Below are 26919 nucleotides of genomic sequence, written 5' to 3'. Positions count from 1 at the left end.
TTTAAATTATTCATTGATTATAGGAACCAATTTCGCCAACACTAATATCATCACGAAGATCTCATACCTATCAAGAGATTAAGGAGAAAGAAAACCATACAAATTCAAGACACATCTAGAAGTCCATCAACTAAAAGTTTAAAACATATGCCAAAATCAAACTACCAAATAAAAATATTATTTTGCACAACTCCAATATCTAAATTTTTTGTACTACATATTATTTTAAATAAAATATCTTTCAAATTTAACTGTAATTTACATATATTTAATTTAATTCTACACAACAGAATAATTTTTAATATTTATTATATACCATTATTAATTTATCACTCCGCGCATGGCGCGGGTCTCATTCTAGTTTGTAATCTTGATGCAAAGTCATGCAGGTAATCACTAAATAAAAAGACAAGTATCAAGTTTGTCGAGATCCAAAGATAGTGAACTAACAAAAATGACAAAACATAACTACATAATTTTCTTATATGAATGATTATATGTAGGACATTTTACTTTGTGAACTTATTAGTCCAGTGTTTAGATATTTAGGATGGGAAGGGTGAATTTACAGAAGAGCTACGTAAAGATTATTCTTTATTTTTATTCACGAAAAATAGTTACTGATGTATCTTTTAAGGTGACAACTCAAATTTGGAAGTGTACTTAATAATTAATATAAATGACAAATTTAAAGTTTTTTCAAATTTTCTTAAGGGGTGGGGTGTGTTCAGGAACTAGTATATAAATTTCCCAGGTCTAATATTGCTAAAAGACTCCTCATGATGAGTCCTTGCACTTACCTTTAGTTTGGATTTTGTTCCAAGAGAAAATACAGAAATGATAAGATGTTTGAAAAGAATGATGAAATAAGAGACAGGCAAAGATTCGATCTTAAAAAACGAAATCTACAAGTTTCTTTTATGGATGACACAACAATAGATAGAAATTTTTATCACTATTTACCCATCTTATTCTCCTTCCAGTTTATAGTTTCAAATTTGTCTCTTCCAGTTTCACAACTTTACTTTCTTTTTGTATATTTATTTTTATCAAATAAAATACAAAGACAACTTTTATGTCTCTGTCTATATTTTTCCGTGTCAGTATGTGTCTGAAGACGAAATCGAACCAGCACCTTAATCATATAAATTCTCCTTATTATATGCTAGTCCATAACCAAGAGGGAACAAGGGATCATAGGACTTAACTCCATGATCAACTAGTTGATCAAGCTGTTCAACTCTTCTGAACCATGTCATTGGTAGTTGACCCTTGAATTCATGATCACCAAAGATGACATCTGTGATTCCCTGTCCCTCAGTACCCGGCAACCAAGCAGCAACAAGAGCATCTATCTTTTCCAACAAGCATGACTCTATGACCAATGGTCTTCCAGATATCAAAATCACTAGTGTTGGGACTTTATCAGCAACCAGGTTTATGATTCTAGATCCATTAAAAGGGATTGTGAGCTCTGAATTGTCACCTCTTCCCTCAGCGTAGGGAGCCTCACCGACGACAACAATGGCGAAAGGAAACTCGTGGCGTTCGATGATCTCTATTGATGGATATTGCTCATAAATGACTTCTGTTTTGCCTCCCACTGCTTCCTTAATAGCATCTAAGATAGTTGTGCCTGAAATGGTACGAATTACTCAAAGATTTTAAGCTATAGAAGCATCAATGATCAAACTCTACCGACATTGCGAATAACTGGAAAACCAGATAAAAGACTAGCATTGTGTTAGCTGATCAACAGCCAATAAAACTCTTTGAATATTTATGACACAGATCAAAAGGTTGAGTCTCATCAGTTAAAATATAATAGTTATTAAACTAAGGAAGTTTTTCACATTACATACTTCCGTTCTACAAATTTCACAACTTCCACTCTAAAGAAAATTCAAAAACCAAGCATATCTGTATAAATTTCACAACTTGGGGAGTGGACAGATCCAAAAATTTTCCAATCCTTTCTTTCCAAAACTCAATTTGTAAACATATCAATAATAGCAATGATCTCTTCCAAAGCAGCTTAGAGAATTATACATACAGAATCCGAAATATAACAATGGCTTACCAATTGCGATCTGGCCACTAGATCCATATTTAGAACCGGTCCACCCTCCACATTGATATCCGATATCATTGGCATGAGTTCCAGAAACAAGAATTCTTTTAGCATGCTTGCTCAAGGGAAGAAAAGGTTTACTAGGATTCTTTCCATTTTTCAACAGGACCAAGGACTTTCGAACAGCTTCTCGAGCTAGATTTCTATGTGGCTGCAGAAACAGTTTGATGGTAAATGGAAGTCTATCAATTAAAGGAAAAAAAAATTTTGTACATAACATTCAAATGACAGTACAAAATTGTGAACATTTTGGCAAGAACATATAGTAATTTAATTCGAAATGAAACCATAACCACACAAAAAATCTTATTATTTAGGATATTTTTCCATCAAAGATAGTTTAAGTTGAAGCAGTTTTAGTTTTGTGTCTCTTACAGATATTTATCGATGCTCTCTCACTCTCTTCCTTTTTCCTCATGATTATTGACTTAATTTCTTGGAGAATAATGCCTCTGCAGGCACATTGTTTTGTAGGTTAAGTAAGTACTGTTTTGGTTCTTGAGGTTTTTGTTGAAAATCAAAATCGTCCCCAATGTTTTCTTGTTTTCAAAATGTCCCCAATGTTATAATATAAATTTAACATGGTCCTTCCCTTAAGAATGCTAAATTTTTGGACGAACTTGTCCATGAAAAATTAATAATTATAAAGCTTTATTTTATTAAAAGAAAAACTCCAGCTTAGGTTAAATGTTTGTTCGTTCCCCAAACATGTTTTTGTCCTAACTATTCTGAAATATTTAAAATCAATTTAGGTTGCTAAAAGTTAAATTGTTGGTGGCCTAGTTTTTTATCAACTTTTGTGGCTTGTTGCATTTCCAAATTGGATGCTTGTTGATGATCACAGTGGTTTGATGGACTGATGAAATCCTAATTGTTTAATAAAATAATGAGGATGAACTCTTTACTAGCCTATAAATAAGAGGCATTAGCCGAAGCTCATTGTGCACCAAACACAACCGTGTTGTATATCCAGCAGCAGAAGCAATTTTGCTTCTTGCTTCAACACATGTCCTTTTGGTATACTTGGTGAGAGTGTTGTTTTGAGTTTCTTTTATTTTGTGAGGATAGTGTGCCCTGTTGAGATAAATACTATAATGTATAAGGGATTTGGGAACTTGGGTTTGAGTGTTTGGTCATCATTTTGATATCTCGTTAGACATTTGATTTAAGTAAAGACTTTGTTAGGTAGACAATGACTTTTGTGAACAATGAGTTCTAAAATTGGCCCAATAAAGTAAAAACACACTACATTCCCAAATTACCCACCTAAATCTTAATATTAGGATAACCATTTGCATACCTAGTGAATTGAACATCCGATATATCCATTGTTTACATTATTTAGTATTTTCATTGTTTACCTATACTTTTCTTTTAAGTAAAATCATCACCTATTTTGTATCTCTTTTATATTTCATAGTGAAATATTTGTTTGTTGTCTTTGTTCGTTGGCATAGGTGTTAAGTCAAACCATGTTAATCCTTTTTGTGTCGGTTTTGTTATTCCACTAACGCTTGCGCTACTCTCTATTTCCTAACACTAATGTCTTTGTATCCTTTATTTCAAGGCAATAACGAAAATTTCTTTAGATTATGACAAAACTCACTCAGCTTGACCAGACACGGAAGTATCATAAAAGAGGTAAATACTAAATCGGTATCCGAAAGATTTTGGGCTGATAAAATAGTACTTAACTTTTGTTATTAACAAAATAGTCCCTGAAAGATTTTAAAATTTGACAAAATCACCTATCGGGAAAAAGATTACGTCACAGTAAACGAGAAACACTGATGTGGCCGTTGTAAGAGAACTCCAATGATGGCAGAGAGCTTTGACGACATTTCCGATCTTATTCTTCTTCTTCTTTGCCATGGCGAAAGGGGACGCAGCGTCGAGATGCTGCCATGGCCTTCTTCTTCTTTTCCATGGCGGAAGGGGACGCAGCGGCAAGGTGCTGCCATGGCGGAGGGGACGCTTCTTCTTCTTCTTTGACATGGCAGAAGAGGACGCAGCGGCGAGGTGCTGCCATGGTGGAGGGGACGCGGATAGGACGCAACGGCATGTTGAAGAAGAAGAAGCGGCGAACACAAGAACGCGGCGAGGTACTTCCATGGCGGAAGGAGATGCCAAAGGGGACGCAACGGCATATTGAAAAAGAAGCAGCGAACACGAAGAATGCGGCAAAGTGCAGCGGCATGCCATGACGGTCTTTTTCTTCGGCAGTCATGGCGAAAAGGCAAGCAGCGGTGTGTTGAAGAAGTAGAAGCAGCGAACACGAAGAAGAAGAAGAACGGAAACGTCGTCGGAGCTCTCTGCCATCATTGGAACTCTCTTCCAACGACCACATCAGTGTTTTTCGTTCACTATGACATCATTCTTTTACGGTTGAATGATTTTGTTAAATTTTAAAATCTTTTAGGGGCTATTCTGTTAATAATAAAAGTCAGGTACCATTTTGACAAAGCCAAAATTTTCCGGGTACCAATTGATAGTTATCTCTATCATCAAATATCCAAAAATGATTAGTAAAAAGCCTTAGCACTTGAAAGAGAAATTTAGCGGGAGCTAATTTTGCTTACCTTGCAACCAACTATATCTAGCAAAGATTTGTCAGTCAAAGGAAACTCAAAAAGTTTAGCAGCAAACTTCACTCTCAAAATCCGCTCAACAGCATCATCAATTCTGGCTATTGGTATTTCCCCTGATTGCACTAGAAAGGCCAACTCTTCCATGAAAAGTTCATATCTAAAAAGGACCATCACCTGCATATTTTTGAGAATGTATATTTAAATATAAGATAAAACAGGTTTTGCTTATCAATTCTCAAGGCACCTTGCTAAAATATATTAATGCCCTTATGACACTATTTAGAAAAGCAAATAAAGCTAAGCATCATTGCTAAAATACATAGGGAATTGAAGTATACCATGTCAATTCCTGCATTGATGGCAGTGGAGATGCAGTGACGATAATCTGATCCGTATGGTTGGCAGAGTTCATCAATTCCCTCCCAATCAGAAATCACAAATCCCTATACCAAAGTATTTGGTCTAACCATTATGCTTTATATGAATTTCACAAATAAAAGAAAACACTCCCTGTGTTCCCTTTTACCAGTCACTGTAACTTTTTGGTGCATTACTGGATATTGTATCTAGATATATTGATTGAATGATGTACCAAAATGTAACAATGACATGGTTTGTAACAGTGGTTTGTTTATGGCAGCAATTGATTGAAAGATAATAAAGTAAAGTGACAATTAGATCCCTGAAAATTTCGACTTCGGACTAATTAGTCCCTGAAAAAAAAAAAAAAAAGAGTACCAATTTGGACCCCCACAATAGCAAACGGTGGACACGTTATATCCTTCTATCAATTCATCACATAAAACTTAATGGTGGTGCTTATATATACCGTCAACTACTGTAACGTGTCTATCTTTTGAAAGATTGTTACGTCGATAACAACTTTTGGAGCAAAACTTCACCTGATCTAGTAGGATTTGTTATAAATAGAAGGCAGCTGATAAAAGGTTATATAGAAACCCAAAAGATAATGAATGTTTCGCTGTCCAAAATTATATTATTTCCATGCCCATGTACAACAATGGGACACACACCACTGTAGATAACGAAATACATGGGCAACTCCGTTTGGTTTTGCACTATCCATTGACGGAAGGACACAAGTGTTAACTGTTTAATATCATGATACTTTTGTTTTCTTCAAAGACTATTTAATTCTAAGTCAAAACCCTGGAGAATCTAATTGTCACTTTACTCAAGATAAAATTTGCAGAAAACATCCCACCTTGAAGCCTAGTTTTCCTTTCAAAATTTCAGTTAGAAGAAAATGGTGACCATGGAGTTTATTTCCATTCCAGCTAGAATATGACACCATAATGGTCGAAACTCGATGCTCTATACAGTACACGTAAGGGACCAAGTGTATTCTCTCCAAGTCTTCATACGATAACACAGTATTCCCCTCATTTACACCTTTCTCTGTTCCTCCATCTCCAACAAAATGCTTGGCACAAGCAATAACATTGTTCCTGTAATGCAACTCAGGTGAATGAATATGACCTCGATAAAGAAAGATATGTAATGCATCGCTGATTTTAAAAAAAATGAAAGTTAGCTCATTGTGCTCAAAGAACATTTACAGCTTCCTGTTTTTGTTTATAATGTTTACAAGTTATATAAAACATATAGAATGGGTGGTTATGGATGCTTTTGGATCATGCACTAAAAATACTCCAAGAGCATGTAAGTACTTAAATTGCACATATGTGTAAATAAATGACATGTAAACTAGGAAAAATGTAACAAATTTTTTAAACAAACATGTCACATTTTACAGCAGTACTTGGGATAGAAGGTAAAATAAATCTTTCCTGCACAATGAGAGTTGAGTTACTCCCTTTCACAATAACTTCAGGAAACTCAAAAGCCATAGAGCTTTTCTTCTTTTTAGGATGTGTTTGTTTCAATTCCGAAAAGAGTAATTTCACAACTTGAGATTGTGATGGCTTTTAAAGATTTATGCTGGTATATAGATTGCTAAAGGAATTTCAACAAGATGCATTTTCATTTACAATCAATTCAAAAAAACAGTCAAGAGAAGACTATGAAGAAAAAAGATGACAAAGGTAAGAGATTTGTAGATTCAGTCTCTTAAGGACATGAATTTATAAGCAATGTAAGTAGCATCGATGGCTTTCATCTACGGAGGATGGCCCTGCAAACCTAAAACAAAAGAAGTCATCTTTCCAGCAATTTCAGTGTTTTCACTGTAACTCTCATAGCATCTTCCCCATCTTGGATCTTTACAAACCTGTCCATTCAACTATTTATGTGAGTTGAATATCTGCATTTCCAGCACTAATCTATTTGAATGTTAAGTGCCACAAATAAAAGAAAGAAGAAGCACAATCTATGCCTCTTCATTGTCATGGATGTTTAAGTCTTAAGTTTTCCAATTTAATCAATTTGAGAAGAAGTTTGGTTTTTATTAACCAGAATCAATTCTCATCTCTAAATTCAGTTCAGAAGAAGCGAAACTTTTTTACTCTCTTTCATAACTCTTTTTTTTGTGTGAATGTGTGAGTATTACTTTACAACTCTAATATTATTTGTAAGAGACTTTGTTGTACAGTACAGAGTAAATGTACACAGCAATAGTACTAAGTACAGAACATACACAATATTAATTGCTTCAAGGTAAAATGCCAAATAATGATTTCAAATAAGGAGTAAGGACCAAACAACCACTGCTTATCTAGGCTAAAATTTGGATTGTAGCACTACATTAAGTATGATTTTGCTCTTTACTTGTAAACGTCAATATAGGGTGGCCATCTATCACCTCTTCCATGATACCAAGAATAGATGCCGCAAAAGTACAAATCCATGCCTAACCACTGTTGACATTGCACGAATTGCTAAAATGACTCTTTATATAGTGGAATTCAGAAGATTTTTTTTTAATGAGTATAACTAATTCAGAAACAAATAATGATTGGTTGATTATGATGCCTTACTGCCACACAAGGAGCAAAAGTGTAGTGAATTCCACTAGCTCTGAGTTCAAGTGAAGTTGCAGCTCCAATTCTTTGAACAAGATCTGTATCTCTACCACACCATGAATGAAAAACCAAAGTTTGTTTAAGATAACAACAAGACTTGTATGTCAAAACAAAGCATAATCTAGATGACCAAGAAGCAATCTCTTACCAAATCAGAGGCTGGAATTCATGCTCTTAAGAATTAAATTGAATACAAGAACATGAAAGTATTTGGCCTTTGAGGCATCTTTTGAAGTACACATGACCTCTTACTGCTCTGACAATTGAGCTTATCAATAATATTATATCTCAATCATATTTACCTTGGTTTTTTCAGCTACCTTTTAATAACTCTAATCTCAATAGCTACTTATGTGGAATGACTACATTTGAAGTTAAGGTTCCAACCACAAAGGTTTCTAGCTAACATATCAAGAAGTTTATTAGAAAATTCAGGCTGGAAGAACATGAAGGGAGAGCATACTCCCAAAACACACAACAAAGTGAAGAGAGAAGATTGAACACCAACCTGGTAGCTCCAAGACCAACATTGTGAGGAAATATAGTAGCACCGTAGACACTATTGTTACCATGAACAGCATCAATCCCATAAATGATTGGTATCCCCAACCGTGATTCAAGCGCCAACTTCTGATAGTCGTCCACCATATCAGCCCAATCTGATAACAGTGCCTTCTCAAAAGGTCCATTGTTTGGAGCACTGAATACACTTCCTTCAGAAAAACAGAAATAAGTAAATGTACCATGTAAATAAAGTAATGATCACAGAATGTAGAAACTGACAAGTAGAAACGTCCATGGTTCAAACAAGTTCAAGACATTGTATATAAATCTGTCACCCAAGTCTCCTAAACCCCCAATCAATATATAAGCCAATCAAACTCAAAAGTTTACCTAAATCCATGGAACTCAAGAGTTTGCTTAGCTGCGAAAAACACCAGTTACTGGATGTAAAGTTGTTGAAGCATTAACGAACTTTCTAAAATTCGAACTCAATTAGAAAGGGGCCAAGCTATAGATAAATAGATAGATACCAATGTTTAAGTCCTTGAGCGCAGAGGAGGTAGCAACCCGGCGCTCTATTTGGGTCATCTGAGCAATCTTTTCCTTCAAAGTCATACGAGAAAGAAGGTCTTTGAGACGAGCTTCAATGGGTTCGTTGGGATTCTTGTACAACCTATCATATTCATCCATGTCACTCAGTGCAAAGCTACTTCACTGTGTCTATGAGCAATGGAACCAAAGAGAAGAAACAAGGGAGTCAAGGACAAGTAGTCAACGAAATCAATTGTCAGATCTCTCTTACCTAATGGTTGAAGTTGTATAATGGGAGTTTTATTTTTATACATTTTTTGAAGTATTGGATAACAAAAATACAATTTCTTTTTATATATTTACATTGTAAAGTACGATAACATTATGTACATTGTGACTGAGAATAATGTTCTGAAGTTGGGAAATGGGAACCATGTACAACACATTCATTGCGTGAAATTAAATACTATATTTGATTGCTTCATGCCATCTCCTTTTGTCTACTTCAGACTCATGATCAATCTGACACTTGATGATGGAAATAACTAAGTAATGGAACTCCGCTTCCTTGTGTTCTAACACCAAAAAGTAGCAAGCCTCAAACACTTGTCCCAAGTGAACCACTTCACAAAGGTATATCAAGTTCTTTTTGAATTATTCATTCAATTATCAGCTTAAGTTTCTACTCATGTCAAGAAAAGGTTCACATGTCATTATTTAATTTGATAATTAGATGTAAAAAACTTGATGTAGAGTTCTTTTTTCTCCTTAGCGAATACTCTTCAAGGCCCTCATTTTTCGTCTTTGGTTCAATCAAAATTGGCTCAACTAATACCATGTTCAATCAAAACTACTGACTCTTTGGAACTTTGAGCTATCATTTGGTTTATTTGGCTTTGGTGCACTAAGATCCTCAAGCTGAAGTAACTCTTCATGCTTTTTCATTTTCGTTGTTACTCACCTCATCAATTTCATTTGTTGATTTAGACAAAACCTTGGTTTCATTATTGCTATTATCAGATTCTAATAACTTCTCTTCCGCATCGATGATTACATCAGTGACCTTTGGTAGTGAAGATTCTTCAGAGATTTTTTGTGTGTCCAACTTTTCTTGCTTCATATGATCTTCAACCTTTTGATTTGGCTCCTTTTGCAAAAGATTCACTTCTTCTGAGGCATGATGTGACTTATCTAATTCATTCTTGTTATCACTTTCACCTTTTAATTCCGATAAACCTGTGACTTCATTCATATTCAAATCCGCATGTTCTCCTTCAACATCTTTAGTATAATTTGTGCCACTTGCATCAAAATTTATTAATGGTTCCTCGGTAGCCTCTTGTGTTATTGATTCTTGGGGTTTATCTTCACTCTCTGTGTGAACTAGTGAGGATGATTCTTGCATTTGTGAGTTCATTGTCTCCTATTGAATTTTACAAGAAAGATGTATAATAGTAAGAGATTAAAAAAAAGAGAGAAAAAAAAGTGACGGACAATATTATGTAGCTAGCAACTCTATTTTTAATTAGTTGATTTCTTTGTTTTTCCTTATGTTAGCTATATGCAGACTACACAACACAACTATTGGTCATGTACTCATGTAACATGACGAAAAATTATCAACAAATAGTGGGATCTACATTGCCACCACCAACAGGTAAAGCGTTTTGACGGACTAATATACTAAAACTTTTAAAGTCTCAAATGTTACCTTATCATCAAATAAATCCCTTGATTTCTCATTCATGTCTTTTGAAGCCATCACCTCAGCTGGTATAGAGGGTTCTGCACTATCATCTTGTCTAATTAAAGGTATCAGTTTGCCTTCATTGCTCTCGTCGTTCTTTGATTCTTCAATGAAATTATCAGGGGAATGGCTATGCTCCTAGTCAATATCACAAATAATGCACAAGTTATGGCTTAGTCATTGGCAAACTAGGTTACAACCATAGTTAAATTATATGAATTCTTTAAAAGTTCACTTTTAAGATACACTAATTGAGATTAATGTGAGTGAATAACTTTTGGTTTGTCAGTGATAGACCCAAATAAGATTAGAGTCAAACTAGACCAGATCATTTGATAATAGCCCAAAAGGATTGAGTAATAAGAGTTTCATCACTCTGACTAACAGTTATAACTAACCCTTGTATGTTCAATGTTTAACTTGTTTCTAAACATATAGATAAAAGAAGCAATAAGCAAAATACTTGCTAGAACAATTCATACCTGAGAATGACTAAGGTCTAAAGGTTGATTATTTTGAGGCTTGTTGTCAAGTTTGCTTTCACCATATAACGTTTCTTGTACCGAATCCTCAACGTTAGATTGTTGAATGTTTAACTGCATTTCCTGATTATGAGCTGATGAAGAAGCTTGGTCTACCATGGCCTTATGGAATAAGATAGACCTTGGTGAAGTTGATGAACTTGAGTTGGTTGGAACTTCATAAACTACTTCTTGTCTTACAACTGATGCACCACCACTATCTTCATTACCTTTCATGATCTGATTGTTTTCTTGTTCAGTAGTTACCGAGTTATTCACATCATCTATATTTACTACCCTGTTTATCAAATTCTCTGTCACGTTAATCCATTCCTGTTACAAAACAAAGTTGTGTAAATGTAAAGAAAAACAAAGTAAAAAACAGGTTTTAGATATGTTGTTGGTGCTATATGAATTTCACCATGACCAAAAACATTTTTAACCCAAAAAAATTATTATTTCAACATTACACCTTCTATCTAAGTAAGTTAACTAAAACGAAATGGTAGAGTGCCAAATGCTAAGTGCAAAAGGCATAGTTTGTTCATGAATTTAGAGTTCTCTTTTCCCTGCAAAAGAATAAGAGTTTAATTTTTACTTACTTTGTCATCTAATTAAATTTATATGATTAAAAGATTATTTATGACAGTAATTTAGTGAGTTTAAAAAAAATTAATTTTGAATGTCTACAAAAATGTTATCAATATTTTTATTGAAAAACAGTGAAGAATGGACTAGTATTAGTTTGGTTCAAATTCAAAAAACTACATTAAATGTATATCAAGAATCAGCTACCAAATTAATCACTTGTATAGAATATATATTAAAATATAAAATATAAATTAAAAATAAGTTAAATAACTTATATATTTATGAACAAATACATAATAGTTGTTTTTTGTATGCACATAGCATTTTTTTAGAATAATTATTCAGATCAGTTTCTAAAAATTTAAAAGCGAATATTTTTGCCTAAAAAAAATTAATATAAAGATCAATTCACAGTCTTTCTTTCCTGAGATATAAAAGTCCCAATCTACTTCCGGAGGTGACTCACTAACTGAGACCATTGCAAGTTAACTCACATATGGGGTTGCTAAGTATTCATTTAATAACCACATGTGTAAGTTAAGGTGTCAACTCAGTAGTTTCTGTTAATGAGTCATACCACAAAGTAAATGAAATTATGTTTGATGAAAAAATTCGTTGTTGATTGATATGTATTAATTTTTTTTTACACTAAAATATTAGCTTTTAAAATCTTGAAAAGATTGATTTGGTATTTTTTTTTTTTAAATATTGTTGGATATCTAAAATTTTATTTTTGTGAAAACAATATATAACAATTAAATTCCATATATAATGCTTATCTGTGTCTAATCACGAAGCTAACTATCAAAACAAGTCTTACCTCTTCTTTTTCTGAATATTGTGGTCGACGATCAGGTGTACGCTCGGCACTACGGCTAGGTATAAATCGCTTCCGTCGCGGCGGCACTTTGGAAGAAGAAGAAGAAGAAGGGGAAGGATGTGATCTACTGGAAATTTCTCCTCTAAAATCCATCATACCAATTCCAAAGATATTGTGATCTCTGCTCCCAGCATGAGTTGCACTAGGTGTATCTTCCGGCAAGTCTGATTTCGAAGACATTGAACTCACATCAGCCGCGTTCTCTGCCTCATCTACGTTCAAAGAACCCGGCGAAGAAATCTCCCTCCAGTGACTCAATTCCGATATGTCTTGCTCGCTAACTCTTCGCCTCTCTCGCGCGTGCAGCGACGCTCCCCACATGTCTTCGCTACCGGACGTAACGTCTCTGTCGACGTCTCCGTCGTACAACACAGACTCTCCGTCTGTGGTAGTAACGGTGTCATGGCTCTCATCGACGGTTAGGGTTGGCGAACCGACTTCGGAAACTTCAACTTGCAGATCTGAAGCCAGAGAAAGCGAAGGTGTGTGGCTTCTTAACGTATTGTTGTCTAAGGTCGCGTTTTCTTGATTATTTTTATCGTTGTTAGCGTTAGCGTTAGCGGCAGCGGCTAGGGTAGCTGGAACGGATTTGTAGACAGAGTCGTTGTCTTCTGCAATTTCTTCTATCTGTGATTGAGTTACGTTATGCTTGATTGTTGGAGCAGCATTGTTGATCTCTTCTGCTGCTTCAACGTCCTCTTCTTTCCTTTCGATGTCGTCGTTATCTTCGAATTCGCATCTCTCGTCTGCTTCGTCATGTGTGGTTTCGTCGTAGTCGCTTAGTGGATTAGGAGTTACTGATTCAGCTGCTTCAGTGCCGTATCTGGATAATTGGCTAAACCAGTCATGGTTTCCTCTACCTGCAACAGTAATAATATGTATATCATATTAAGAAGGTAAAAACTCACCTCTTTTTTTCATATTAAAATTCTTTAGCCTAAAATATAACCATTTTTTTTCTATTAATAGTTTAATACTAGTGGACCTAGCCTAATTTTATAATTAGAGTTCCAACACCAAAGAGTAGATTAACAAAATTGACCCTAAACTTTAAGATTTGCAGAAAACATGATACATTGAAATCACAAAAAAATTTCCTTAAAGAAATTTTAATTGTATCAAAAAATTTATTTGTATTCCAACATCAATCATAATATATTTGTGTAAAGAAAAATATTAGAAGCCATTAAAATTCATTATTTTGGTCAATAAGTTAGCTATTAATAATTAAAAATATAAAAATAAAATGTTATTAGATTATTAGACTAAAGAAAAAGAATTGAGTTGACGACACAATAATGATCAAAAATAATAAATTTTGATAATTCTTTAATATTTTTTTTTTGGTGACTTAATATTTTTCTTTGTGTTTAAATACATGTGTTATTTAATTTATTTTTAATATTTGTATTTATATTTTGTTGTTTATTTAGTAGTTGATTTTGGTGCGTATATATATATATATGCAACGAGAATCTCAAAACAAATATGTTATTATTATTATTATTATTATTTGAATAGAAAGTTAAATGAAATAAATATGAAAAAAACTTAGATAAACTTTTAGTTTTAGCCTTCAGTTTTTAGTGTAGTAAATGATAACATATCATTAAAGACTAAAATTAAGCATTTTGAATTTTGAAAAGATCAGATTGTTACCTAAAAGATGCCTTCTATTACTTTGATATGAGGATCCATAAAAGAAGCTTTCATGCCTGCTGAATGCCGTATCCTTGTTGGGTGGTGGACTAGAAGGGAATTCTTGAGCAAAGTTATCCCCAGTTAGATTGGGTTTCTCTTCATAAGGATCATAGGGAATATCAAAAGGACTTCTCATAGCTGGTGCAGAACCTGGCATCTCTATGCCATCAAAATCATCCTTTGAAGAATCCATAGAGTTGTTTACTTTTGCAACAAGCAATGGTGCAATGTTTTGTCCTCTGGCAGCTGATGATTTCATATCAACCAAAACTTTCTCAATGTGCAACTTCAGTTGCTCCCTTGCTCTTCTCCTTACCATCAGGTTCTCTAGCCTTTTGGTTCTCTCCGTCACGGCGATACCTATATCCATTGGAACTTTCTGCTCATCCTCTGTCATCTCACCGGATTTCTCGATATCTTCTTTAACTTCTTCATCCTTGGCATTCTTTTCATCAGTCTCTTCTTTCTTGGTATCATTGTGGAGATTAACATTGCGTGGATTCGGGGTGGCAGGCAGTGGTGGTAGTTCGGAAGAGAACACGTTTTTACACTTAGGAGTCTCATGTTTCACCACAGAGTCATAGAAATCCGAATGATCATCATCTACCCTATAAGATCTTGATTTTCCAAACATTATGTTAGTGAATTCATTTTGGAACACTTCGGTCAAATCTTTCGCCTTGTGTTCTAGATCGCCGTACACATCCAACTTCCTCCCAGTGAAGTTCCTTCTTCTGCTTGTTGCATTTTGTGATGGACACTTAACAAGGGTTCCATGCCTTCCATAGATTGGTGTATTTGGATGCCTTTTTTTAGCAATTTCATCACTCTCCACTTTCTTTTTCTTGCTGTCCTTTTTTACATCTATAATAAGGTTTTGCTCAGAGCTCCAAAAGATTTTAACAAAGATTGCAGTGCACACAAGGAATGGGAACATGTAAAGCAAGAAGTGGTAAACATAAGAAAGGAATAAGTACAACACGAAGAGGAAAACCAAGGCACTAGAAACTAATGGGTGCCTTTTTATGAAGATCCAGCTATACTTTGATGAAAGTTGAATCACTCTACAAAGATAACTTTGAAAGCTACTTAAATTCAAACCCATTTGTTTTAGTGATCTGAAATGTTATGTTCAAAGAACAAACTATATATTTGGTCACAATGCAATGCAATAATCAAAATCTTAAATGGGGTGGAGTCGACATATTCTATCCGTTACCAAATTCAAATAAGTGACTATAATCACCATATGGAATTTGCATGTTCGTTACAAATCCCAGTTGAAAAAACATTAAAAGAGAAATTAATCTTCTCTAAAGAAAGGGAGATGTAAAAACATTGACTAATGATTGATTGATTGATTGAGATAGGTTAGGAGGGTATTAATTAAAAGTGGTACATGCAAATGTAATTGAGGAGTTTTAGCTAAGAACAAAGTAGGGGATTAATGATGGGAGAAGAAAAATTGCAGCATGATGTGGTTTCTCAGTCCTGGTATATTGAAATCATTCAGAAACTGAAGAAAACCAAAGAAGGAAAAACAGACAAAATAGGTCTTTAACTCATAAATGATGGTTAGCAATGAAAAATTGTTTGGCCTATCCCCTAAGAAATGGTTAGCCATTGAAACAAAATTTAGTTGTTCTTTTTTAGGAAACTATATTGTTTGGTTGAGAACTTGATAGGTCCCTTTAATATAGAAGTTTTCATTACTATCTGCTTCACTTCTATTTTAATAACCGGAAACTATGGGAAAAATGCATTTAACAAATTCAAAAATATAAAAAATCTCTTTCACAAGTCCAAATTGGATGATTGATTGATCAGTTGTTGTCTTCAACTCATTACAGTTTTACACTCAAGTCTATTTGGTTTTGTGGCTGTGACTATAAACAATTCATTTTTGTTGAATTATTAGTAGCAAAGTTTGATATATTTAATTTAATAAATGTATAATACATACATTAAAAATTGAATTTTATATGTTTTGTATAAATAATTTAATTAATAAACTTAACATACGTCCTTAGAAAATACGTTAGGTAAACTCATAAAAATATAGTGTTATTTGTCTATTTATAAATTATTAAATTTCATTAATAATATAAAAAAGCTAAATATATAAACCTTTGTTTTTCTTGAAATTCGGAATATTTTAAATGCACATTCACTTTTTACTTTGTTTTCAAGTTTTTTTTATCATAAAATATAAAAATTTAATTTTAATGTATTATTAATATAAAATAATTATATACATGTTTAATTACATAACATAACATTAATAATAATTAACTTTTATATTAATTGTATGAATAATTATTTAAAGATAAATATAATTAGATAACTTTATAAAATATTTTATACCATCCATATATTAAAATTAAATTGTAAAATATAAGCGTTTGAAATAAATAACACATACACTAATACACAAGTGAAGTGAAGTTATTTCCTTTTAAGACAAACTAAAAATAAGTTTATTTATCTGAAACCAAATTAGTGTTTTTATTATTTATTTATGAGTTTAGCTAACTTATACTCTAAAGATACAAGTTAAGGTTGCTAGTAATAGAAAATTTTAAATACTTTACTTTAATAAATACATAACAAATGCATTGAGAATTTAAAAATTTATCATAAAATATAAAAAATTAATTTTAATGTAATATTAATATAAAATAATTTTATATATATATTTAAATATGTAACATCATATTAATAATAATAATAATAATTAATTTTTATATTAACTATATGAATAATCATTTAAAAAATAAATATAATTAGACAATTATATAAAATATTTTACACCATCTATATATTAAAATTAAATTATAAAATACAAGCATTTCAAATAAATAACACATACACTAATACACAAGTGAAGTGAAGTTATTTCCTTTTAAGACAAACTAAAAATAGGTTTATTTATCTGAAATCAAATTAGTGCTTTTTATTATTTATTTATGGATTTGGCTAACCTATGTCCTTAGTTAAGATTGTTAATAATAGAAAATTTTAAATACTTTACTTTAATAAATACATAATAAATACATTGAGAATTTAAATTTTATATCATTTTTTATAAATATTTTCTTAATTAATAATGCTCAACATCTAAGTTATATTAGCAACCAAATTTAATCAAGTCATTTACATATACGGGCGTTTTTTTTAAATTCGCACACGCAAGTTCTTCTTCCCTTATCATCATTCTTTTGTTGCTGCTGTTATTATTGCTTTTTTTCTATTTTTGGTGATTTTGCAACATTAAGTATTTTGAATTGTCTAGAACAACGAGACCAAATACACCTTAATTCACTCAAAAATAAACCGAAATTACATTTAAAATGAACCGAAATTTTGAATTTGAATAGAATGCATGAGTTTCTGAGTTTATAGACTGCACAATTTTCGATTCATTTGCAGTTCAGGTGTGTTGTCGATGAATAATTTGTCCCAATAGTTGGATGACTTTCGAAACAAATTGAATGGAATGGAATAAAATCTAATACAATTTAATAAAGTAATAATGAATAATTTTATTCTTTGCTAACAAAAGATTCAATTATCAACAAAAACACATTGAATTCATTTGTGAACCCAAATGAACCTTAATTAAACTAAGAAATGAATTGAAATTACTTAAAGAATAAAAATTTTGATCAATACTTCTCAACAGCATCAAGTGAACCTCAATTAACACATAAATGAACTAAAAAAATGCTCCTACCTGCCCCTATTGCCACCCCTACTAAGGGCACATATTAGATAAATTTGATGCGGTATTGAGCTTCATTTAAAAGTTTGTCACTGGCCAATAAATTATTGCATGCACAAGACGAAATTTGAATTTTCGACACTTACTTAAACGGATTAGTAAGTGATACTGACTAAAGACTAAGCTGATCCGAAGGAGGTACGCCTGCCTGCTTTTCTAGCTCGGCGTGTTGCTGAAAACCTACCTATAACTAGTGTTGGAAGTGAGACGAGCTGAGTCAGTTAGACCAAACTCAAGTTCGGCTCACAAAAATTGAGCTTAGCTTACGACTCGACTCATTAACAATCGAGTCTATTTCTTAATCTCAAACTCGACTCACCGAGAGCTAACGAGTTGGCTCGAACTCACGAGCTCGCTTAAATAATAAGAACATAATCTATAATTCTATATCAATAAATTATAACTTATATATTTAAAAAATATTTAAAAAATCAATTTTATATATTATTTATAAAAAATTTTTATTTATGTCCTATATTAAAATTATATATAAAAAATAAAATTTTAAATAATTAATATCATTAATATATATAATTATATATTGCTATTTCATATGTATATATATAATATTAAAAATATAGATTAAATGCGTATATATATAATCGAGGCAGCTCACGAGTTAATGAGCTGAGCTTATTTAAGATCAAGGTCAGCTCATTTAATTTATGAGCTTAATTTCAGGCTCAAACTTGACTCATCAGCTCATAAATTTAGTTTATCGAACTATTAACGAATCGAGTTTGAGTTTGTTTCCAGCCCTACCCATAACTACACAATCATTGGGACTTGGGAGGCTCCACCAATTTCACCTTTCATCACTCTCCACGCGTCACCCCCTCAGCCTCTCAAAACCCAATCCCCACCTGTGCACCACTGCACCAGATCAGCACCCAAGAATAGAAAAAAAATAAAACAACAACCGATTCCGCCCGCAGATAGAATAAAAAAAGGAAGACAGGTGCCGTGAACTGACCAAAACAATCAACACTCAAAATTCAACTTAAAAAATAAAAACAAACAAACAAATAGTAATAAAAAATTCTGCATATATCAACGGTTCAGATAGTCAGACCGTCCGACGAATCCAACGGCCCTCACTTGTTGTCGGATTCACCCTGTCTCTACTCTTGCTCTTAGCCACCATTGCCACTGAATAGATATTAGATAATCAGATATTAGATAATCCCTGGAACCTCACCCATATAAATTATCCGCAACACGCAACCACACTCTTTCATTTCTTACATGCGCGCATAACTAGTAATATACTCATTTTTTCAAACTTTTGATTTCCAACTCTCTCTCTCTCTCTCTCCCCCTCTGTATTGCAATGTCTGCGTTGGAATACTTATCTCCATTAACACACACCCAACTTTACTTGAATTCTGACTCCAATTTCCACCGCTGGCGGAGGCACACGGCGACATCGTTTCGGCACGCGGTGACGTCGACACGTTTCGCTCCCAATTCGGGACAGCCTAGGGTTCCGACTAGGCACGCTAATTTCTCGACCGATTCGTTGAGGTTCCATGTTTGGGGAGATTTCAAGAGGGGATACGATAGGATTAGGGCTAGCAGTGGCCAAGAGAGCGATTCCGCCGCGAGTTCCGGCGAGGAGAAGAGTGGCGACGGCGACAAGGGATCGAAGACGGCGACGGGGTCCGGCTCGAACAGGAGGAAGGAAAAGCAGCAGGGGAAGGGAGGGTGGTGGTGGTGGTGGTTGGGGTCTAAAGGCGCCAGCGGTGGCAGCGGAGGGAAGTGGCGGTGGCAACCGATAGTTCAGGCTCAGGAGATTGGGGTTCTGCTTCTTCAGTTGGGGATTGTGGTGTTTGTTATGAGGTTGCTTAGGCCAGGGATTCCATTACCTGGGTCCGAACCTAGGGCTGCAACCTCGTTCGTGAGTGTTCCGTATAGTGAGTTCTTGAGCAAAATCAACAGTGACCAGGTTCAGAAGGTGGAGGTTGATGGGGTGCACATCATGTTCAAATTGAAGCCTGAGGTTGGAACTACTGGGAGTGATGGTAGTAGTGAAGTTGCTTCTTCTGGTGGAGGGAGTAAGTTATTGCAGCAGGAATCAGAGTCTTTGGTTAAGAGTGTTTCCCCAACTAAGAGAATTGTTTACACCACCACTAGGCCTAGTGATATTAGGACTCCTTATGAGAAGATGCTGGAGAATCAGGTGGAGTTTGGGTCGCCGGATAAGCGGTCCGGAGGGTTCTTTAACTCGGCATTGGTAAGCGAGTTGCACTTGCTAGAGTGGTTTTTCTTAGCTTTTGCTGTGCGAAGTTGGCTACTTGCTTATTATGGTTAGTGGTTGCACACTTGCACCTCAACTGAATTTAATTAAGACTATCAGAGATTCATAAATAAATAGATAAATTTAAGTTTGTTTAATTATTTGGAGCAAAGGTTCCATGAACCAAAGAGGAGTAACTGAGTAAGCATTTTGATTCTTTCTCCAATTGCTATTTTTATTAAAAACTGTGCGACTGGGTGCCAAAGCTTGACTCTAACTAGAAGTTCTTATTAGTTCTTCAATTATTGCCTACCTGTGGAGACATTACAATCTGCATGATTTAATTAGACACTAGGTTTTGTATCTGAAATTTTGAAATAGTGATTTCTGGAAGAGTGAATACTTTTGCTTATTTGGAGTTACATTTGCTTCATCAGCTAGATAAGCTTACATAACATAATACTCCTCAAATTTGTTAAACATGCTTCAATATTATTTGGGTTTCTTTCTATTTTTTTAGTATCCTGCTTTTGTTTATATTTTCTATAATGTTTAGTGGTGTAAGTTATATAGTTTCCTATTCCATTTCATTACAAATTTCCTTAGTTGACCGGACTTATCACTCTGTCATGTTGATTTTTCGCTCCCATATTTGCAGATAGCAATGTTCTATGTTGCTGTGCTAGCAGGGCTTCTCCACCGATTCCCTGTAAGCTTTTCTCAGGTGAGTTTGTATTTATTGCCCTCTTTCAATTTCTTGGGCCTTCTCAATCAACTAGTGAGTGCCTACAGTTAGACTCTATCTATTCTTATTTCTTAGTACTTGTATGCTATGTACAGCACACAGCTGGACAGATTAGAAACCGCAAATCCGGAACTTCTACTGGTACAAAGTCATCTGAACAAGGTGAATCTATCACTTTTGCTGATGTCGCCGGTGTTGATGAGGCTAAGGAGGAGTTAGAAGAGATTGTGGTAAGCTGGCCTCTCTTCCGCCCATTATTATCACTTAATTTTGTAGGGTGTATGAGAGCCTTTCTTTCATGTAATTAACCTTCTGATTTTATTGAGGTCTTTTGGTGATGTAGGAATGTAATTTTTTATTGTGCTTTCACTTGCCAGGAATTTCTTCGAAATCCCGATAGATATATACGGCTTGGAGCTCGTCCCCCGCGGGGTGTACTCTTGGTGAGTCTTAGCTTGAAATATCTAATAAGAGATACATAATGAAAATTAAACTCTTGATCCCAATGTAAAGCATTTGGCAGTCTGCCAAGAAGATACTATCTAGTTTTGGTTATTTGCTTGAAGAAGTGTCCAAATATGTGAAACTCATCATGAGAATATTTTTGGCTAACTTCCAACAGATTTATCTACTGTATTTCTGTGAACCATGTTTTCTCCGTTTTACATATCAGCTTACACATCATATGTGAGCTGTTTATAGCTATGCACTGCATTTAGTAGTATTACTTGAGTTCAAGATCCAGATAGTAAATACCTGTTGGTTTATCTTACAGGTGGGTCTTCCTGGGACAGGTAAGACTCTACTAGCAAAAGCAGTGGCTGGGGAGGCTGATGTGCCATTTATAAGTTGTTCTGCTAGTGAGTTTGTAGAGTTGTATGTTGGCATGGGTGCCTCCCGTGTGAGAGATCTCTTTGCAAGGGCAAAGAAGGAAGCTCCATCCATAATATTTATTGATGAGGTCTGTAAATGAATTTTGATTGAGAAAGGGTGGTTTATTCAATATCTACCATTTAATAATCAACCAATAGAACTTTCTTTTGGCATGCAGATAGATGCTGTGGCCAAAAGTCGGGATGGTAAATTTCGCATTGTCAGCAATGATGAACGAGAACAAACATTGAATCAGTTGCTCACTGTTAGCATTCCTTTGATGTTATTATTATTATTTATTTTAGGGTAATTGTGGGAAGATAGACTCTCATGACAAGGCTAATATGTTATAATTTCATTGCAGGAAATGGACGGGTTTGACAGCAACTCTGCAGTGATTGTTCTTGGAGCTACCAATCGCTCAGATGTCTTAGACCCTGCACTCCGGCGACCAGGAAGATTTGACCGTGTAGTTATGGTGTGGATTATAGTTTAGTGCTTTACTTCAATATTTATGCTGATATTAGAAAAAAATTCGTAACTTTGCATGCTTATAGCAAAAATGACTTATTTCTGATAAATTTCTCTCTAGGTGGAAACACCGGACAGGATCGGTAGGGAAGCTATTCTAAAAGTACATGCTTCCAAGAAAGAACTTCCTTTGGCCAAGGATGTTGACCTTGGCGACATTGCTTCTATGACCACTGGTTTCACGGGGTAATTGTGCTCTTACCTCTGTACATTTTCCCCATTTAAAAACATTGAGGCAGTTGGAATTCTGATTTGACATGTGTATCATATCATTAATCATTTAAGAGCGGACCTTGCAAACCTAGTAAACGAGGCTGCTTTACTGGCGGGAAGGCAGAATAAAGTTGTTGTGGAGAAGATTGATTTCATCCATGCTGTGGAAAGATCAATAGCTGTAAGTCACAACCTCTCGTGGTCGGTGGCCACTTATATGTTACATGCAGTTTGTAATTTTAAAAGAACCTTTTAAACTTAAAATTTTATGTACATAAATGCGACCTTAGTTTATTAATTGCAGAGAAAATCAACCAAATTTACTTGTTTCAGGGCATAGAGAAGAAGACTGCTAAGTTACAAGGAAGTGAGAAGGCTGTAGTTGCACGACATGAAGCTGGTCATGCTGTAGTAGGCACTGCAGTTGCAAATCTTCTTCCTGGTCAGCCACGTGTTGAGGTAAGCCGTGGAGGATGCTCAATTTTTCATGATTCAAATATGCAATTGTAATTATGGATAAGCATATTGTGCTTAAAAATTAGTAACATAGAATTGCCTATTTGACTTTTCGGACTTAAGACACTATCTGAATTTTATTTATTCTTGAGAAATCTGTGATATCAGTCTAATGATTGATGATTTCTAGTATGTAGAGGCTCTGATTATGATATATTTAATCTACTGGATTGTAATCACAATTCATTTTATTTTTGTTTGTCGGTGGAATCAGGGGTGTGGGTATTCATTTTCGTTTCTTTCTCATTTGTTTTTGGTGGGAAATTAGACCAAAGTATAGATTTATCACAGTAAATTTCACTTGCTCTGCAGATTAAACATGGTATAAATTGAGGGTTGTGCTTCATTTTGTTAATAGATTAGTGTTGTGTGTATGCAATTATTGCCTCCTGTTATTCTCACTCTGAAGTCTTTTTTTTTTAATGAAAAATTAATTTGAAGTAGTGAGTTAGTTTTTGTCAAGCTGGTCAATCTTATATTTTTGCAATTCCTTCCCATTAATTATAATGATTAGCTAATTTTATGAAATTTTTATCAAATGTTTCAATCTCCTTATCTACTATTTTACTTCTACTTCTACTACTATATATATGAGAGATTGGGAGGGGATTTGGTGCACAATGTTTTCCTAACATATCCTTTATTTATATATACTCATAAAATTGTTTTTTGCTATTTCCAAGACTTGAATCCAAGATGATGTACTAAGAAAACAAAGTACTTGACATCTTTATAATCCCCTATTTGTCCTATTACACATCTTTTCCCCTTTTCTTTTCTGTAGAAGTGTGAAACACACTAATCTAGAAAGTAGAATAATAGAAATCAAACTGTACGAGATAAATATGGATGTCACTTAGATTCATTCTTGGAGGATAGAGTTTTGTATTAGCATCTGCACATGATTTCTACTAAGAATTAATATACTGGTACTTTTTATGTATGATTTGTGTGATTCTAGACTTCTAGTGCATAGGTACTAGATAGTGAAACTAAAATTGCATAAAGGAGAATAGGTATTAGATAGCAACTAAAATTACATAAAGTTAGGGTAATAATAAATAAAAAAAAAGGGGAAAAATCTTGGTGAACCAAATATTAATAGTTTCTTTTAATTGTCATTCAGTGTCTTCCTGTCCTATGTATGTTTTCAGAAACTGAGTATATTGCCAAGGTCCGGAGGGGCTTTAGGCTTTACTTATACTCCCCCAACAAATGAGGACAGATACTTGCTTTTCATTGATGAGTTGCGTGGTCGCTTGGTGACTCTTCTTGGAGGGCGTGCAGCAGAAGAAGTGGTTTATTCTGGTCGGGTATCAACAGGCGCACTTGATGACATACGACGAGCGACTGACATGGCATACAAAGCTATAGCTGAATATGGCCTAAGTCAGAGTATAGGCCCCGTGTCAATTGCCACCCTTTCTAATGGCGGACTGGATGAGTCTGGTGCAGTTCCTTGGGGAAGGGATCAGGTCCTGCAGTTCATAAACTTTATTTTTTATCTCATCTCCAATTCGTTAGGTTCTGTATGCATATTTAATCTGAAGTTCTGACTACAACAGGGACATCTTGTTGACCTTGTCCAAAGAGAGGTGAAAGCATTATTGCAGTCTGCGCTGGATGTATCACTTTCCATTGTGCGAGCTAATCCTACTGTCTTGGAGGGTCTTGGTGCTCATTTGGAAGGTAAAGCTACTTGCTGTTTTTTATATTTGGTGATTGGATGAATGATTTGTGATGATTTCTGGAACTATGTTATACATTTTTCTTTGAACATGATAAAGGCTGTGCATGCTTCATATTTGATATCTGTTGTCTCATTTATGGTTTCCTTGCTTGGATATTTTTGTTTATCAGGGTGCTCTTGATAGGGTTTTTTTTATGCATGTTTTCATCTTATATTGCATATCTTTTGGTGTCTTCTTCTGCCTCCCAAATACTGTTTAAATTCAGGCTATTAAATTGCATATTTAGATTTTGAACTTCACTCCACTCTGCATATTATAGTTATATATGATATGAACTTGCAATGTGAACATCAAGTATATATTTTGGTGTGCTAATAATACCTGTTCTTCAGAAAAAGAGAAAGTAGAGGGTGAAGAGCTACAAAAGTGGTTAAGACTGGTAGTTGCACCAACGGAGCTTTCAGTCTTTATCAGTGGCAAGCAAGAATCTATTCTCCCGTTACAGTCATTGCAGACAGGTTCCTGAACAATTAAGAGCTGTCTCTATTATGCTGCCAGTGTGAAGTGGAACTTGAGGTATGATTTTTGATGGTCATTCGGCTGAAACCAGTGAAGTTATATCTCTGTAGCATGAGCTCACCCTTACAACATTTGTATATTCCTGTAAGGTGAATTTTGGCTTCATTTTTAACCCCATAGCCAGCTTGTTATTTAACTTCACTCAACCAAAGCCACAGGGAAAAAGAAACATGAATCAAATACATACATTAGTGCCTTTCTTATATAGGGCTTCCTAAATCATAACTGCTCCCGCTTTCACTTCATGCATCCTGCTATTTGAATTTCTTGTATATTGACTATTATTTCAGTCATGATGTGACTGTCTACAAATGTAATTTTATATATAGCTGTATACATTATAATTATAATTATGTGAAATACATAGGATCCCCCCACCCTCCACAAAACCATGAAAACAATCCTTTATACCACATGGAATGTACCATGTGGGGAATAAAGATGTATTTATTTAGATGGATATTTTTTTCCTATTGAAATGTTGAAAAATGTGGGAGGTGGATCGTTTTGCGGCCTTTTATTGTCTAGATGTGAATTATTGAGAAGAGTTTGTGTTTATATTAGCGTTTTGTTGTCATGTTTTGAATGGGGGAACAAAAATATAACATTCACTTTGCTCTGGAGCTTCTATTGGACAATTGGTCTCCCACTCTACCGTGTGGCTGAAATTTTTCTAAAAGTCACGTATCATATTCATGTCATTTTTAAGTCATGGTTTTATGTCCTATTTGGTAATAAGGTTTGCAATGGAGCCGCAAGATGTTGGGTGTGTCATGGTCCTGGTAATTAGTATTAGGTTGCGTTGTGCTTGAATTTTATTGAGACAAAAATACCGAAATAGAAATAAAAATAGACGAATATTTTCTATATATACGTCTAAAAATTATTAAAAAACTACAAAACTCTTGTCTCAAATTGGAAAAAAAAAAGTCTTTACAATTAAACAAATTTCTGTGTATATATATTGGATAAAAGTTTACTCAGTCTGATTGACAAAGTATATAACTTTGACATAGTTTCATCAACGACTGGAGACTGTAGAGGATTGATAGTGATTTTTCCTGCTTTTTTTAGTTTTTTTTATGGTATTTCTAAATTCGGTAGGTCAATGACTAATCTGTTGTAGTACTGAGTTTCATTTAAGAGTTTGTTATTGGCTAATGAATTGCTGTATGCACAAGGCAGAATTTGAACCTTCGACATTTGTTTAAATGAACTAGTAAGCTAATTACTAGACAAATTCAACTTGGTTAGATTGATAGTGGTTTTGATCAACAAGAATTGGCATTTGAATCGGCAAATCTTGTTGGTTAAAATCTTGGTATCCTGGAGAGCATTGATTTCAACTACTTGACACAGAAAACCATAAATAGAAGACGCAAGTTCTCAGAGATGGTACCGTATAGGTAAGTACATATGACGCACGTGCAAAAGCTCAAAATCTCAAATAGTGGTTATTCATGCATTAGGAGGAAAATAGATTTTTTTTTCTGGAATAAAATAAAAAAAATTATTTTCACAGAAAAATTATTCTAGGATTATATTCCGAAAGAAAAAG

At 34.2% G+C, this 26919-nt stretch overlaps 3 protein-coding genes across 16 annotated transcripts; 1 reads left to right on the top strand and 2 right to left on the bottom strand.

Annotated features, from left to right (window-relative positions):
* Window positions 1-891: 891 nt before the first annotated feature.
* Window positions 892-9077, bottom strand: LOC140172914 (uncharacterized). Of its 13 annotated transcripts, none has more exons than XM_025811097.3 (9): window positions 8756-9036; window positions 8616-8646; window positions 8230-8430; window positions 7677-7767; window positions 5945-6188; window positions 5058-5162; window positions 4711-4893; window positions 2081-2282; window positions 892-1636 (listed from the first exon to the last, which is right to left on the bottom strand). In XM_025811097.3, exons 2-9 carry the CDS (start codon window positions 8623-8625, stop codon window positions 1137-1139), a joined length of 1536 nt encoding a protein of 511 aa, XP_025666882.1. In that variant the 5' UTR covers window positions 8626-8646; window positions 8756-9036; the 3' UTR covers window positions 892-1136. The 13 variants fall into 13 exon arrangements, with proteins under 13 accessions (XP_025666882.1, XP_072078764.1, XP_072078761.1 ...); XM_072222663.1 differs by lacking the exon at window positions 8616-8646 and adding an exon at window positions 6864-6970 and having other exon boundaries at window positions 5945-6248; window positions 8230-8434; window positions 8756-8936; XM_072222660.1 differs by having other exon boundaries at window positions 8230-8434; window positions 8616-8665; window positions 8756-8891.
* On the bottom strand, window positions 9049-15444 carry LOC112765206 (uncharacterized). Its single transcript, XM_072222658.1, has 5 exons — window positions 14155-15444; window positions 12436-13355; window positions 10986-11357; window positions 10468-10641; window positions 9049-10179 (listed from the first exon to the last, which is right to left on the bottom strand). The coding sequence occupies exons 1-5, from the start codon at window positions 15299-15301 to the stop codon at window positions 9688-9690; spliced, it is 3105 nt and encodes a 1034-aa protein (XP_072078759.1). The 5' UTR covers window positions 15302-15444; the 3' UTR covers window positions 9049-9687.
* Window positions 15445-19054: 3610 nt separating this feature from the next.
* On the top strand, window positions 19055-25876 carry LOC112766561 (ATP-dependent zinc metalloprotease FTSH 9, chloroplastic). 2 transcript variants are annotated; one of them, XM_025812457.3, is made up of 13 exons: window positions 19055-20210; window positions 20872-20937; window positions 21054-21188; window positions 21336-21401; window positions 21734-21919; window positions 22010-22096; window positions 22196-22309; window positions 22424-22548; window positions 22648-22756; window positions 22909-23034; window positions 24246-24566; window positions 24657-24780; window positions 25175-25876. In XM_025812457.3, the coding sequence occupies exons 1-13, from the start codon at window positions 19308-19310 to the stop codon at window positions 25306-25308; spliced, it is 2496 nt and encodes an 831-aa protein (XP_025668242.1). In that variant the 5' UTR covers window positions 19055-19307; the 3' UTR covers window positions 25309-25876. The 2 variants fall into 2 exon arrangements, 1 of the variants encoding a protein (XP_025668242.1); XR_011875101.1 differs by having other exon boundaries at window positions 19129-20210; window positions 24218-24566.
* The last annotated feature ends 1043 nt before the right edge of the window (window positions 25877-26919 follow it).

The sequence above is a fragment of the Arachis hypogaea genome, chromosome 17, assembly GCF_003086295.3.
Source record: "Arachis hypogaea cultivar Tifrunner chromosome 17, arahy.Tifrunner.gnm2.J5K5, whole genome shotgun sequence".
Taxonomy (NCBI): Eukaryota; Viridiplantae; Streptophyta; class Magnoliopsida; order Fabales; family Fabaceae; genus Arachis; species Arachis hypogaea.
This window is presented reverse-complemented; position numbering and strand designations above follow the sequence as displayed.